The 14,827-nt window shown below is 41.1% G+C and overlaps 1 protein-coding gene across 1 annotated transcript in view; it reads left to right on the top strand.

The window, feature by feature from the left end:
• LOC138638071 (mucin-4-like) overlaps positions 1–14,827 on the top strand; it is a 369,132-nt gene that overhangs the window by 243,699 nt on the left and 110,606 nt on the right. The window contains exons 81-87 of the mRNA XM_069727053.1: positions 647–766; positions 2,469–2,588; positions 3,018–3,137; positions 6,340–6,459; positions 6,692–6,811; positions 8,406–8,525; positions 13,995–14,114. Of these exons, the coding sequence (XP_069583154.1) occupies positions 647–766; positions 2,469–2,588; positions 3,018–3,137; positions 6,340–6,459; positions 6,692–6,811; positions 8,406–8,525; positions 13,995–14,114 (840 nt within the window). The remainder of the gene's footprint in view (positions 1–646; positions 767–2,468; positions 2,589–3,017; positions 3,138–6,339; positions 6,460–6,691; positions 6,812–8,405; positions 8,526–13,994; positions 14,115–14,827) is intronic.

Below are 14,827 nucleotides of genomic sequence, written 5' to 3'. Positions count from 1 at the left end.
ATAATAATAATAATCTTTAGTTATATAGTGGCAACATATTCTGCAGGCTTTTCTATTCAACTGTTCATATACAAGTCATAAGTAGCAATGTTAAAGATAAAACAATAATTAGAGCAAAATAAAGACGACCCTGGTAGTAAGAGTTTACAGTCTACACCGTATGGCATTCCGAGCACACCTTGTGATTAGCCGATTTGGCCTCAGTTCATTGTTGCGGTTTGACATTGAAACCAAGCCTTCTAATTAAAACAAAACCGAGCTGGGGATGCTGTAGGTAGGATGCAGTTTTCATGGTTTTTGTCTGACAGTCACAAATTGCTGATGTGACCATTGGACCAGGTCATGTGAGTCAAGTCTCACCATCTCTAGTATCTTCCCTTAGAGGAGTGTATATGGGGATTAGGCAATCTCTTGCTTTCAGTAGATTTTCCTTTACTCTTCCCATAACCGGAGAACCTGTGAAAACATGTTTCATTAGAGATGTTGCATTTGATTGCCAATATCTGCACAACAGAGCGGCAAAATACAAAAATAAAATAAAAAAAAATAATTTACTCTGAGGCTACTATTACATTCTGTGTCTAGTTCAACATGACAAAGTTGGTGAAAAGTTCTTTTTAACTGTAAAGCATGTTATATTACTTAGGTGACGGACTCCACTGTGAGGATATTAATGAATGTGAGACCTATGATATCTGCTCACCTAATGCAACCTGCACTAACACTATAGGAAATTACACCTGTATTTGTAATGATGGATTCTCAGGTGAGTTCTCATTTTCTGAGTACTGATTTCTGATAATTATAAACAGATAAAGCCTATGTTACTATAGAAAAAAGACGACTGAGGGGGATCTAATAACCATGTATAAGTATATAAGGGGACAATACAAATATCTCGCTGAGGATCTGTTTATACCAAGGAAGGTGACGGGCACAAGGGGGCATTTTTTGCGTCTGGAGGAGAGAAGGTTTTTCCACCAACATAGAAGAGGATTCTTTACTGTTAGGGCAGTGAGAATCTGGAATTGCTTGCCTGAGGAGGTGGTGATGGCGAACTCAGTCGAGGGGTTCAAGAGAGGCCTGGATGTCTTCCTGGAGCAGAACAATATTGTATCATACAATTATTAGGTTCTGTAGAAGGACGTAGATCTGGGGATTTATTATGATGGAATATAGGCTGAACTGGATGGACAAATGTCTTTTTTCGGCCTTACTAACAACTAACTATGTTACTATGTTATATTAAATATCTGATGGAATAAACTGCTGTTCTGGCTTATTGACATGTCATACATGATCTTTAATTTGTGTTCAGTCATTAATTCATTCTTTCTGATTTGCACAATAATAAATTGTCAATGTTTCAGGAATAATTGTTCACGCTCACATTTACCTCTGATGTTACAGATGTAGCATTCTTTAGCTTCACACATAATGCATCACCACTGTGTCCACCAGTGAGTTCCCACCTCTGCTCCCAACGTCAGTCATTGGCTGAAGCAATGAAGTCATGGCTACAGAGCAACAGCGAATCAGAGAGCTCAGTGGCTCCAAGCGGGGCGCTCTCATGTTCCATTTTTGTTTTTTATATAGTAAACTGTAGTTAACTACAAAATTGAACTGAAAAGTGATGATATCCCCTTTAACTATGGCATGTTATAGGAAGCTGTAACTGGACACTTAAAGGGAACCTCTCAGGTCACCCATGCCCTCCTACTCAGCAGCATTCACCTATGAATGATTAAACCTCCTGTCTAACCAGCCCTGTATAACATAATTCAGTCCCCATTTCCTATGCTAATGAGGGCTTTGACTAGTAAATAGTGTGTTAGTTCTCCTGACTAATCCGCCCTCTTTCCATGTTATGACGCCCCTGAGGGCGTGATAACTTAATTTGCACGCGCGATGTCATCGCCAGCTTATGTAAATCTCGTACATGAACGCTGTTCCTTTCGGCAGTGTCACAGTGTCTTTGAAGCCGGTTGTACCCTTCCAGGCTAATGAGGCACACTGCACATTACTGGAAGTTCAGAAGATGGCTTCCGGTCATGCGCACTATGCCTCTGAAGCCGAGTTGTGGATGATCTGGCGATGACGCCCACAGAGATGTGATAATAACATGGAAAGGAAGCTGACTATTCTGGCGCAACTAACACTCTATATACTAGTCAAAGCCTTCATTAGCATAGGAAACGGGGACATTATAATTACTTTTTTAAAGCCTTTATTTAAATGAATTACATTATACAGGACTGGTTATTTAGTGAGCTTAACCATGCAGAGGTGAATGCTGCTGGGTTTGGGGCATGGGGCATCTGACGGGTTCCCTTTAACATTACAAATGCTAATAAACATGTCAAGTGTAGAGTTTTTTACAGTTTTTTGTATTAAAATATTTTGCTGCATCTGGTATGTGCTACATCTGTATATCCTCAGTAAACAGTGATTTATTATATATTCATCAGGTAATGGGACCCAGTGTGATGATATTGATGAATGTGAGACCAATAATATCTGCTCACCTAATGCAACCTGCACTAACACAATAGGAAGTTACATCTGTACTTGTAATGATGGATTCTCAAGTAAGAAAATTAATAATTACCTCAAATTGTCTCTTTGATATGAAAGTGGCATTGTCCCTATCAGCGGCACTGATATCAGTGAGAGCTTGCAGTAGATTTCCCTTTTATTCTTCCCATAAGACGAGAGCTGGTGTCAGAAAACGAAACATTTTATTTCCTGGCACCGCGAGTTGTCACCTCGGCTTTGTGTCCCACTAAATAGAAGGTCAGAGACAGAAAGGAGCTCAGAGTCCGAATGTAGATCTTTAGTTTGTCTCTCTGCAGTAAATGAATATATCAGGGAGGATTTTGTACTCCTGAATTCTGCTTTCTAAGAAAAGACGTAGCTCCCAGACGGAGTGCTCAATGTAAAGCACCGTGTAAGTGTGAACATAGCCTAGCTGTGAGGAAATAGCCTCAATTAACTGTAAAACCTTTTACATTGATCAGGTAACGGGACCCACTGTGATGATATTGATGAATGTCTCACCGGTAATTCCTGCTCACCCAATGCAACCTGCACTAACACAATAGGGAATTACAGCTGTACTTGTAAGAATGGATTCTCAGGTGAGTTCTAATTTACCTTTGATTCCAGCTTACAGCTTTTTTAATGGGTTGTTCCCCCCTGCACAATCAGTTCTTTACTGCTAAAGAGAGCAAACGTCTGTTCTGACGTAATAATAAAGGATTCTGATTGGCTGCTGTGATCACATGACATAACAATGTCACTTGGTCATCAGAAGATCTATGGTCTGAGAATGGAAGATGTGTTTTTATATTAAACTAGCTGAAGAGCCCGGCGCTGCCTGGGCATAGTAAATATCTGTGGTTAGTTATAGCACCTCACTTCTCTTATTTTCCCATCGCGCCTCTCATTTTCCCCCTCACATCTCTCATTTTCTCACTTACACTTCTCATTTTCCCCCTCACTCCTCTTATTTCCCCCCTCACTCCTCTCATTCCCCCTAACACTTGTCATTTCGACCTCACATCTGTCATTTTCCCGATCACTCCACTATTTTTCCTCACTCCTCTCATTTTGCACTCACACCTTTTCATTTTCACCTCACACTCCTCATTTTCACCTCACACCTCTTTTTCCCCTCAGTATATACATGTTTGTCATCTCCCTTATATATAGTATACACCTGTATGTCATCTCCTGTATATAGTATATACCTGTATGTCGTCTCCCCTGTAAATAGTATATACCTGTTGTATGTCATCTCCTCCTGTATATTGTATATACCTATGTGGCATCTCCTCCTGTATATAGTATATACCTGTATGTCATCTCTTCTGTATATACAGTGCTATATACCTGTATGTCATCTCCTCCTATATATAGTATATACCTGTATGTCATCTTCTGTATATAGTATATACCTGTATGTCATCTCCCTTGTATATACCTATGTGTCATCTCCTCTTTTATATAGTATATACTATAGTTTATACCTGTGTATCATCTCCTCCTGTATATAGTATATACCTGTGTGTCATCTCCTCCTGCATATAGTATATACCTGTGTGTCATTCCCCTGTATATAGTATATACCTGAGTGTCATCTCCCTTGTATATAATATGTACCTGTATGTCATCTCCCCTGTATATAGCATATACCAGTGTGTCATCTCCTCCTGTATATAGCATATACCTGTGTGCTATCTCCCCTGTATATAGTATATATGTGTGTCATCTCCTCCTGTATATAGTATATACCTGTATGTCATCTTCTATATATAGTATATACCTGTGTGTCATCTTCTCTTGTATACAGTATATACCTGTGTGTCATCTCTCCTGCATATAGAATATACCTGTGTGTCACCTCCCCTGTATATATTATGTACCTGTATGTCATCTCCTCCTGTATTAGACCTCATTCACACTTTATTTGCTCAGGATTTTTGCCTCAGTATTTGTAAGCTAAATTGGCAACCTGATAAATCCCCAGCCAACAGGAAGCCCTCCCCCTGGCAGTATATATTAGCTCACACATACACATAATAGACAGGTCATGTGAATGACAGCTGCCGGATTTCCTATATGGTACATTTGTTGCTCTTGTAGTTTGTCTGCTTATTAATCAGATTTTTATTTTTGAAGGATAATACCAGACTTGTGGGCGAGTTTCGTGTGTCAAGTTGTGTGTGTTGAGTTGCATGTGGCGACATGAATGTAGCAACTTTTGTGAGATGAGTTTTGTGTGGCGACATGCGTGTAGCAACTTTTTGTGTGTCGAGTTGCATGTGACAGGTTAGTGTAGAAAGTTGTGTGCAGCAAGTTTTGTGCATGGCGAGTTCTGCGCGTGGCGAGTTTTATGTGTGGTCCGTTTTAAGTATGTGCAAGTTTTGTGTGAGGCAACTTTTGCATGTGTTGCAACTTTTGTGCATGTGGCAATTTTTCCGTGTGTGCAAGTTTTGCGTGTGGTGAGTTTTCCATGAGGTGAGTTTTGCACGTGTGGCGAGTTTTGCATGAGCCTAGTTTTGCATGTGGCGAGTTTTGCGCGTGGCGAGTTTTGAGCAGCGACTTTTGTGTTTCGACTTTTATGTGGCGAGGTTGGTGTATGTGTGGTGAAATGTGTGCTGAGGGTGGTATATGTGTTCAAGCATGTGGTAGTGTGTGGCGCATTTTGTGAGTGTGTTCATATCCCCGTGTGTGGTGAGTATCCCATGTCGGGGCCCCACCTTAGCAGCTGTATGGTATATACTCTTTGGCGCCATCGCTCTCACTCTTTAAGTCCCCCTTGTTCACATCTGGCAGCTGTCAATTTGCCTCCAACACTAGACGTGAGACTGTGCAAAAGTTTGTGGCTGTAGCTGCAACGGTGCAGATGCCAACCCCGGACATACACACATGCACACACATTCAGCTTTATATATTAGATATGGCCCCTTTGTAGTAGTTAAGAGTTGTCCAGTATTGGACGTTCCATGTAACTGTTTGGCAAAGTGCAGTTACTGACAGTCTTCTACATAAGTATCCTGACTAAAATGCATACAATGAGGTGTACTTATTAATGGGTGTCAAAAACAAATGGGTGAGCCTAGGTGGACATGTTAAACAACACTTTGATACACTGCTGTGCCGTAGAATGGTAACATCATGCTCGTATGAGATAGAAAAATAATATATTAGATCTTATAAAGAATATTTTTATCACTCTTTCATACATAAATTACTAACAATTCACATCAAACCTGTGGAAAATAAACTGAAGTTCAGTCTTATCTTATCTTGTGAGTTGCAAGTAAATAACTGTAGGGATTAACTCTTTCTGGTAGGCATCAGGCCATAGGTAGCGTTCACACAAGCAATGCAGTTTTGGTCCAAACGCGTGCAGTTTTTATTGAGACAAATTAATAAAAATAAATCTCTAGCCTTGTCCAGGTTCTAAGTAAACAGAACAGATCCTGGCTACTCATACACAAAAGAGCTAGTCCCAGCTCGGCCAAACAAGATGGCTATTGTCCATAGCAACCAACGATACTTGCGTTTCTCTGCACACGGCCTGTGCAGACTCTTCTCAGACAGATTCTGACCACTATATAGCTCTGAAACACATCCAGTGTGGTCAGCTTCCCTAACCTAGTTATATGAATGGCTAGACAGGTGATCAAATCAGAAAATGTAGAGCTACGATTTAACCCTAGCCTACCTGGCTTTGCTACACAACTTACATGTTTTCAGTAGTAAATCTTTATTTTCACATATACGTCTATTGTTTTACCCTCTGATAATAGTGAAACATGTTACATTGATCAGGTAATGGGACCCACTGTGAGGATATTAATGAATGTGAGACCGGCAATGATTGTTCAAGTAATGCAAACTGCACTAACACAATAGGAAATTACACCTGTGATTGTAATGATGGATTCTCAGGTAAGTTCTGATTAATCTCATTAATTCCTGTTTTGCTTTTTTTTATTAGATTTTAATGTCTAGTCTATTATTCTGTTCAATGCAGCAGTTATCCTACTCAAAATGTCTGTGTGTTTCTGTAATCTGTGTAAAATATAATTTAATAACTATAAAAGAAACCTTCATTTTAAGCTCCATAAATATGTTCCTGTAATTATAATACATCATTCATTATATTATGCTCTTTTCTTAGGTGATGGATATAACTGTGAGCCACTGACACCATGCCAGAATGACAGTATCTGTTCTCCTGATGCAACGTGTAGTAACAGGACTGGAGACCTCTTATGTACATGTAATGGTGGATACCAAGGTAATCACTTATCACTGTAGATGTCTGTATATACAGCCATTCACTTGTCGGCATCTGCAGTTAATAGCTCTCCAATTACAATGACAAAACCGTAAATGACACATACTGTGCAAGAACAGCATATGGGCCAACTGCCTGCTAACTCATCATAGTGCACCGTGTTGTGAATTCTGCTCTTGGGTTCCCTCCAGTGGTTGTAGGTGGGAATGCAGTTGTCTCTGAGTCACAGTCCTGGCCAGGTGTATCTGCTGATTGCAGTTCGGACTGGGATATTTAAGTGTGCAGGATTCATTTGCCCTTGCCAGTTGTCAATGTTCCTTGTGAAGTGTTGGATCACTTTCTGGCTTCTCCTGCTAGCTGCCAAATTCAGCAAAGATAAGTGTTTGGTTTTTTGTGTCTGTGGCACACTGCTGTGTGCTTGTTTTTGTTTGTATTCCTGCTGATTGTATGATTCGCTGGAGTTGCAGATATACGCTCCTACATCTTTAGTTAGATGTAGGAAGTTTTTGTATATTCTGCTGTGGATATTTTGAAGGGTTTTTAATACTGACCGCACAGAACTCTGTCCTATCCTGTCCTATTTAGCTAGAGTGGCCTCCTGTGCTAAATCCTGTTTTTCTGCCTGTGTACGTTTTTTCCTCTCCGACTCACCGCCAATATTTGTGGGGGCTGTCTATCCTTTGGGGATCTGCTCTGAGGCAAGATAGTATTCCTATTTCCATCTTTAGGGGTATTTAGTCCTCCGGCTGTGACGAGGTGTCTAGGTTTGTTAGGTACACTCCACGGCTACTTATAGTTTCGGTGTTAAGTTCAGGATTGCGGTCAGTATAGTGACCCCCTTCTCCAGTGGAAGTTCTCATGCTGCTCCAAGGTCACCGGATCATAACAGCACCGGTTTACATGGCTGTGACTGAAGCTGCTTGGGGCTGTGGAGGTGATAGTGGCCCATTTACCCTGGGGGGTGGGCATATCAATAGTGCAACATGTGCAGCCGCACGGGGCCCAATTCCACCTTCAGATCAGCATGTATATCCTGTCTTAGGCCCAAAGAAGGGCCCATACTGTTCTTGCACAGGGGCCCAAGATGTCAGGGGGCCCAATTCCACCTTCAGATCAGCATGTAGATCCTGTCTTAGGCCCAAAGGAGGGCCCATACTGTTCTTGCACAGGGGCCCTCTTCCATCTGTGTCTGCCACTGCCTTTACCACTTGGACCCTTGTGTGGCTGCACAGGTTGCCCCAATAATAAGTCCATCCCTGACACACACATTTAGGATTATATTACACTGACAGACGAGGCTGTAACAGTCTGTATATTAATGATGGGTGAGGATGTCACACAATATTTGCATTTAGTATTTTGATAGATTGATTTTACCAGTAGTAATTTTTTTTCTCAATGACTAAAACAAAGTGACTTTGATACGTGTCTGTATGATTTGCCTTTTTTTAGTGCAGACTAATAGACTTTGGCTGCAGTTTGTTCCACAGAATTTAGCACCTTCCAATGATCCTTTATGACCATATTGTAAGACAAGTGTGTATGAGCTCTTAATCACAGGCTTCAGTAATAAGTCATCATTTCTTTCCATCAGGTAACGGGTCATATTGTGCTGATATTGATGAATGTGGAGGAAAGAACAACTGTTCAGCTGTCGCCACCTGTACCAACACAGTGGGAAGTTATATCTGTACATGTCATGCTGGATACACAGGTAAGTGGAAAATATCAGCAATATGGAAAAGTAATGGAATTTACAAGTTCATGTTATTTAAGGCTACACTGGAGAAGATGCAATCAATACTATGTACCTGCTAGAGATGGTGCAAATCAATTCACAGGACAGGTTTCAGTTAGTAATCTGTGGCTGTTGGATGGGAGACCTGCAAACTGCCTTTTAATAATAATAATAATAATAATAATAATAATAATAATCTTTAGTTATATAGTGGCAACATATTCTGCAGGCTTTTCTATTCAACTGTTCATATACAAGTCATAAGTAGCAATGTTAAAGATAAAACAATAATTAGAGCAAAATAAAGACGACCCTGGTAGTAAGAGTTTACAGTCTACACCGTATGGCATTCCGAGCACACCTTGTGATTAGCCGATTTGGCCTCAGTTCATTGTTGCGGTTTGACATTGAAACCAAGCCTGCTAATTAAAACAAAACCGAGCTGGGGATGCTGTAGGTAGGATGCAGTTTTCATGGTTTTTGTCTGACAGTCACAAATTGCTGATGTGACCATTGGACCAGGTCATGTGAGTCAAGTCTCACCATCTCTAGTATCTTCCCTTAGAGGAGTGTATATGGGGATTAGGCAATCTCTTGCTTTCAGTAGATTTTCCTTTACTCTTCCCATAACCGGAGAACCTGTGAAAACATGTTTCATTAGAGATGTTGCATTTGATTGCCAATATCTGCACAACAGAGCGGCAAAATACAAAAATAAAATAAAAAAAAATAATTTACTCTGAGGCTACTATTACATTCTGTGTCTAGTTCAACATGACAAAGTTGGTGAAAAGTTCTTTTTAACTGTAAAGCATCTTATATTACTTAGGTGACGGACTCCACTGTGAGGATATTAATGAATGTGAGACCTATGATATCTGCTCACCTAATGCAACCTGCACTAACACTATAGGAAATTACACCTGTATTTGTAATGATGGATTCTCAGTTCCATCATAATGAGTTCTCATTTTCTGAGTACTGATTTCTGATAATTATAAACAGATAAAGCCTATGTTACTATAGAAAAAAGACGACTGAGGGGGATCTAATAACCATGTATAAGTATATAAGGGGACAATACAAATATCTCGCTGAGGATCTGTTTATACCAAGGAAGGTGACGGGCACAAGGGGGCATTCTTTGCGTCTGGAGGAGAGAAGGTTTTTCCACCAACATAGAAGAGGATTCTTTACTGTTAGGGCAGTGAGAATCTGGAATTGCTTGCCTGAGGAGGTGGTGATGGCGAACTCAGTCGAGGGGTTCAAGAGAGGCCTGGATGTCTACCTGGAGCAGAACAATATTGTATCATACAATTATTAGGTTCTGTAGAAGGACGTAGATCTGGGGATTTATTATGATAGAATATAGGCTGAACTGGATGGACAAATGTCTTTTTTCGGCCTCACTAACTATGTTACTATGTTCTATTAAATATCTGATGGAATAAACTGCTGTTCTGGCTTATTGAGATGTCATACATGAACTTTAATTTGTGTTCAGTCATTAATTCATTCTTTTGATTTGCACAATAATAAATTGTCCATGTTTCAGGAATAATTGTTCACGCTCACATTTACCTCTGATGTTACAGATGTAGCATTCTTTAGCTTCACACATAATGCATCACCACTGTGTCCACCAGTGAGTTCCCACCTCTGCTCCCAACGTCAGTCATTGGCTGAAGCAATGAAGTCATGGCTACAGAGCAACAGCGAATCAGAGAGCTCAGTGGCTCCAAGCGGGGCGCTCTCATGTTCCATTTTTGTTAAGATTTAGACTAGCGGTGGACTCCGCATCAGAGAGCACGCCTGCTCCAGGTACTACTACTATTGCCATTCTCCTGCAGCGACCAATGCTGCACAAGAAGTTTCATATCAGCCTTATACAGATGGTACAATTGATCCACAGGCATCCTCTGCAATTTAGTATACTCTAACTGATGAAGGTCGCTACTGACCGAAACGTTTTGTTGTTCATACTACAATAAACCTTGCTGCAATAAGCATTCACCGATGTATGATTAACCCCTTTCTGACCTCGGACGGGATAGTATGTCTGAGGTCAGATCCCCTGCTTTGATGCGGGCTCCGGCGGTGAGCCCGCATCAAAGCCGGGACATGTCAGCTGTTTTGAACAGCTGACATGTGCCCGTAATAGGCGCGAGCAGAATCGCGATCTGCCCACGCCTATTAACTAGTTAAATGCCGCTGTCAAACGCAGACAGTGGCATTTAACCCCTTACCGGCATCGGACGTACCATACCGTCCGATGCCGGCTCCCCTGCTTTGATGCAGGGCTCCGCGGTGAGCCCGCACCAAAGCCGGGACATGTCAGCTGTTGTGAACAGCTGACATGTGCCCGTAATAGGCGCGGGCAGAATCGCGATCTGCCCGCACCTATTAACTAGTTAAATGCCGCTGTCAAACGCAGACAGCGGCATTTAACTACCGCTTCCTGCCGGGCGGCCGGAAATGACGTCATCGCCGACCCCCGTCACATGATCGGGGGTCGGCGATGCTTGTGAATGGTAACCATAGAGGTCCTTGAGACCTCTATAGTTACTGATTGCCCGTCGCTGTGAGCGCCACCCTGTGGTCGGCGCTCACAGCACACGTGCAATTCTGCTACATAGCAGCGATCAGCAGATCGCTGCTATGTAGCAGAGCCGATCGTGCTATGCCTGCTTCTAGCCTCTCATGGAGGCGATTGAAGCATGGCAAAAGTTAAAAAAAAAAGTTTAAAAAAATGTGAAAAAAATAAAAAAAAACATAAAAGTTTAAATCATCCCCCTTTCGCCCCAATCAAAATAAATCAATAAAAAAAAATATCAAATCTACGCATATTTGGTATCGCCGCGCTCAGAATCGCCAGATCTATCAATTAAAAAAAGTATTAACCTGATCGCTAAACAGTGTAGCGGGAAAAAAATTCGAAACGCCAGAATTACATTTTTTTGGTCGCCGCGGCATTGCATTAAAATGCAATAACGGGCGATCAAAAGAACGTATCTGCACCGAAATGCTATCATTAAAAACATCATCTTGGCACGCAAATAATAAGCCCTCAACCGACCCCAGATGATGAAAAATGGAGACGCTACGAGTAGCGGAAAATGGCACAATTTTTTTATTTTTTTTTTAGCAAAGTTTGGAATTTTTTTTCACCACTTAGATAAAAAATAACCTAGTCATGTTTGGTGTCTATGAACTCGTAATGACCTGGAGAATCATAATGGCAGGTCATTTTTAGCATTTAGTGAACCTAGCAAAAAAGCCAAACAAAAAACCAATGTGGGATTGCACTTTTTTTGCAATTTCACCGCACTTGGAATTTTTTTCCTGTTTTCTAGTACACGACATGCTAAAACCAATGATGTTGTTCAAAAGTACAACTCGTCCCGCAAAAAATAAGCCCTCACATGGCCAAATTGACAGAAAAATAAAAAAGTTATGGCTCTGGGAAGGAGGGGAGCGAAAAACGAACACGGAAAAACGAAAAATCCCCCGGTCATGAAGGGGTTAACTATCGCTTCCGGCCAGGCGGCCGGAAATGACGTCATGCTTCAGATTTGTAACCATAGAGGTCCTTGAAACCTCTATGGTTACTGATCGCCGGCAGCTGTGAGCGCCACCCTGTGGTCGGCGCTCACAGCACACCTGATTTTCTGCTACATAGCAGCGAACAGCAGATCGCTGCTATGTAGCAGAGGTGATCGAGTTGTGCCTGCTTCTAGCCTCCCATGGAGGCTATTGAAGCATGGCAAAAGTAAAAAAAAAAAGTTAAAAAAAATGTGAAAAAAATAAAAAAAATATAAAAGTTTAAATCACCCCCCTTTCGCCCCAATCAAAATAAATCAATAAAAAAATATCAAATCTACGCATATTTCATATCGCCACCCTCAAAATCGCCCGATCTATCAAATGAAAAAAAGCATTAACCTGATCGCTAAACAGCAAAGCGAGAAAAAAATTAGAAACGCCAGAATTACGTTTTTTTGGTTGCTGCGACATTGCATTAAAATGCAATAACGGGCGATCAAAAGAACCTATCTGCACCAAAATGCTATCATTAAAAACGTCATCTTGGCACGCAAAAAATAAGCCCTCAACCAACCCCAGATCATGAAAAATGGAGACGCTACGGGTATCGGAAAATTGCACAATTTTTTTTTTTTTTAGCAAAGTTTGGAATTTTTTTTCACCACTTAGGTAAAAAATAACCTAGTCATGTTAGGTGTCTATGAACTCGTACTGACCTGGAGAATCATAATGGCAGGTCAGTTGTAGCATTTAGTGAACCTTGCAAAAAAGCCAAACAAAAAACAAGTGTGGGATTGCACTTTTTTTGCAATTTCACCGAACTTGGAATTTTTTTCCCGTTTTCTAGTACACAACATGCTAAAACCAATGATGTCGTTCAAAAGTACAACTCGTCCCGCAAAAAATAAGCCCTCACATGGCCAAATTGACGGAAAAACGAACACGGAAAAACAAAAAATCCCAAGGTCATGAAGGGGTTAAACCCCCTGTCTAACCAGCCCTGTATAACATAATTCAGTCCCCATTTCCTATGCTAATGAGGGCTTTGACTAGTAGAGCGTTAGTTGCCCAGACTAGCCAGCCCTCTTTCCATGTTATCACGTCTCTATGGGGTCATCACCAGATCTTCCACATCCCGGCTTCAGAGGCATAGTGTGCATGACCAGCAGCCATCTTCTGAACTTCCAGTCATGTGCAGTGCGCCTCATTAGCCTGGAAGCGTACAGCCAGCTTCAAAGACACTGTGACACTGCCGAAATGAGCAGCGTTCCTGCACGAGATTTACATGAGCTGGTGATGACGTCGCGCGTGCAAATTAAGTTATCATGCCCTAAGCGGCGTCATAACATGGAAAGAGGGTGGATTAGTCAGGAGAACTGACACACTACTAGTCAAAGCTCTCATTAGCCTAGGAAATGAAGCCGGTTGTACCCTTCCAGGCTAATGAGGCGCACTGCACATTACTGGAAGTTCAGAAGATGGCTACTGGTCATGTGCACTATGCCTCTGAAGCCGGGATGTGGAAGATCTGGCGATGATGCCCACAGAGATGTGATAACATGGAAATAGGGCTGACAAGTCTGGGGCAACTAACGCCCTATCTACTAGTCAAAGCCTTAATTAGCATAGGAAACGGGGACATTGTACTTGCTTTTTTTAAGCATTTATTTAACTGAATTACATTATACAGGACTGGTTATTCAGGGTTAACCCTACAGAGGTGAATGCTGCTGGGTTGGGGGCATGGGGCATCTGACAGGTTCCCTTTAGCATAACAAATGACAATAAACATGTCAAGTTTGGTGTCAAGTTACTTTTTTATATTAAAATATCTTGCTGCATTGTTGTATGTGCTACATCTGTATCTCCTCAGTAAACTGTGATTAATTATATATTGATCAGGTAACGGGACCCACTGTGAGGATATTGATGAATGTCTCACCGGTAATAACTGCTCACCCAATGCAACCTGCACCAACACAATAGGAAATTACACCTGTACTTGTAATGATGGATTCTCAGGTGAGTTCTGATTGATTCCAGCTTACAGCTTTCTTTTATGGGTTGTTCCCTCCTGCACAATCAGTTCTTTACTACTAAAGAGAGCAAACGTCTGTTCTCATGCAGTAATGAAGGCTTCTCATTGGCTGCTGTGGTCACATGACATAATGTCACTTGGTCATCAGAAGATCTATTGTCCGAGAATGGAAGATGTGTTTTTATATTAGATATGGCCTCTCTGTAGCAGTTAAGCAGAGTAGTCCAGTATTGGATGATCCATGTAACTGTTTGGTAAAGTGCAGTTACTGACAGTCTGCTATAGAAGTATCCTGACTAAAATGCATACAATGGGATGTACTTATTAATGGGTGCCAAAAACAAATGGGTGAGCCTAGGTGTACATGTTAAACAACACTTTGATATACTGCTGTGCCGTAGAATGGTAACATCATGCTCGTATGAGATAGAAAAATAATATATTAGATCTTGTAAAGAAAATATAACTGCTTCTTTCATAAATAAAGTACTAACAGTTCATACTGAGCAACATATTTTAACACATTATCGACCAGGGGCATTTTCGGTATTGCATTTTCATTTTTTGCTCCTCTTCTTCTCAGAGCCATAACTTTTTTATTTTTACATCACAATGGCCATGGCAAGGCTTGTTTTTTGTAGAATAAGTTGTACGTTTGAAGAACTCCATTGGTTTTACCATGTCATGTAATGGAAAA

This window comes from Ranitomeya imitator, chromosome 5 (assembly GCF_032444005.1).
Source record: "Ranitomeya imitator isolate aRanImi1 chromosome 5, aRanImi1.pri, whole genome shotgun sequence".
NCBI lineage: Eukaryota > Metazoa > Chordata > Amphibia > Anura > Dendrobatidae > Ranitomeya > Ranitomeya imitator.
This window is presented reverse-complemented; position numbering and strand designations above follow the sequence as displayed.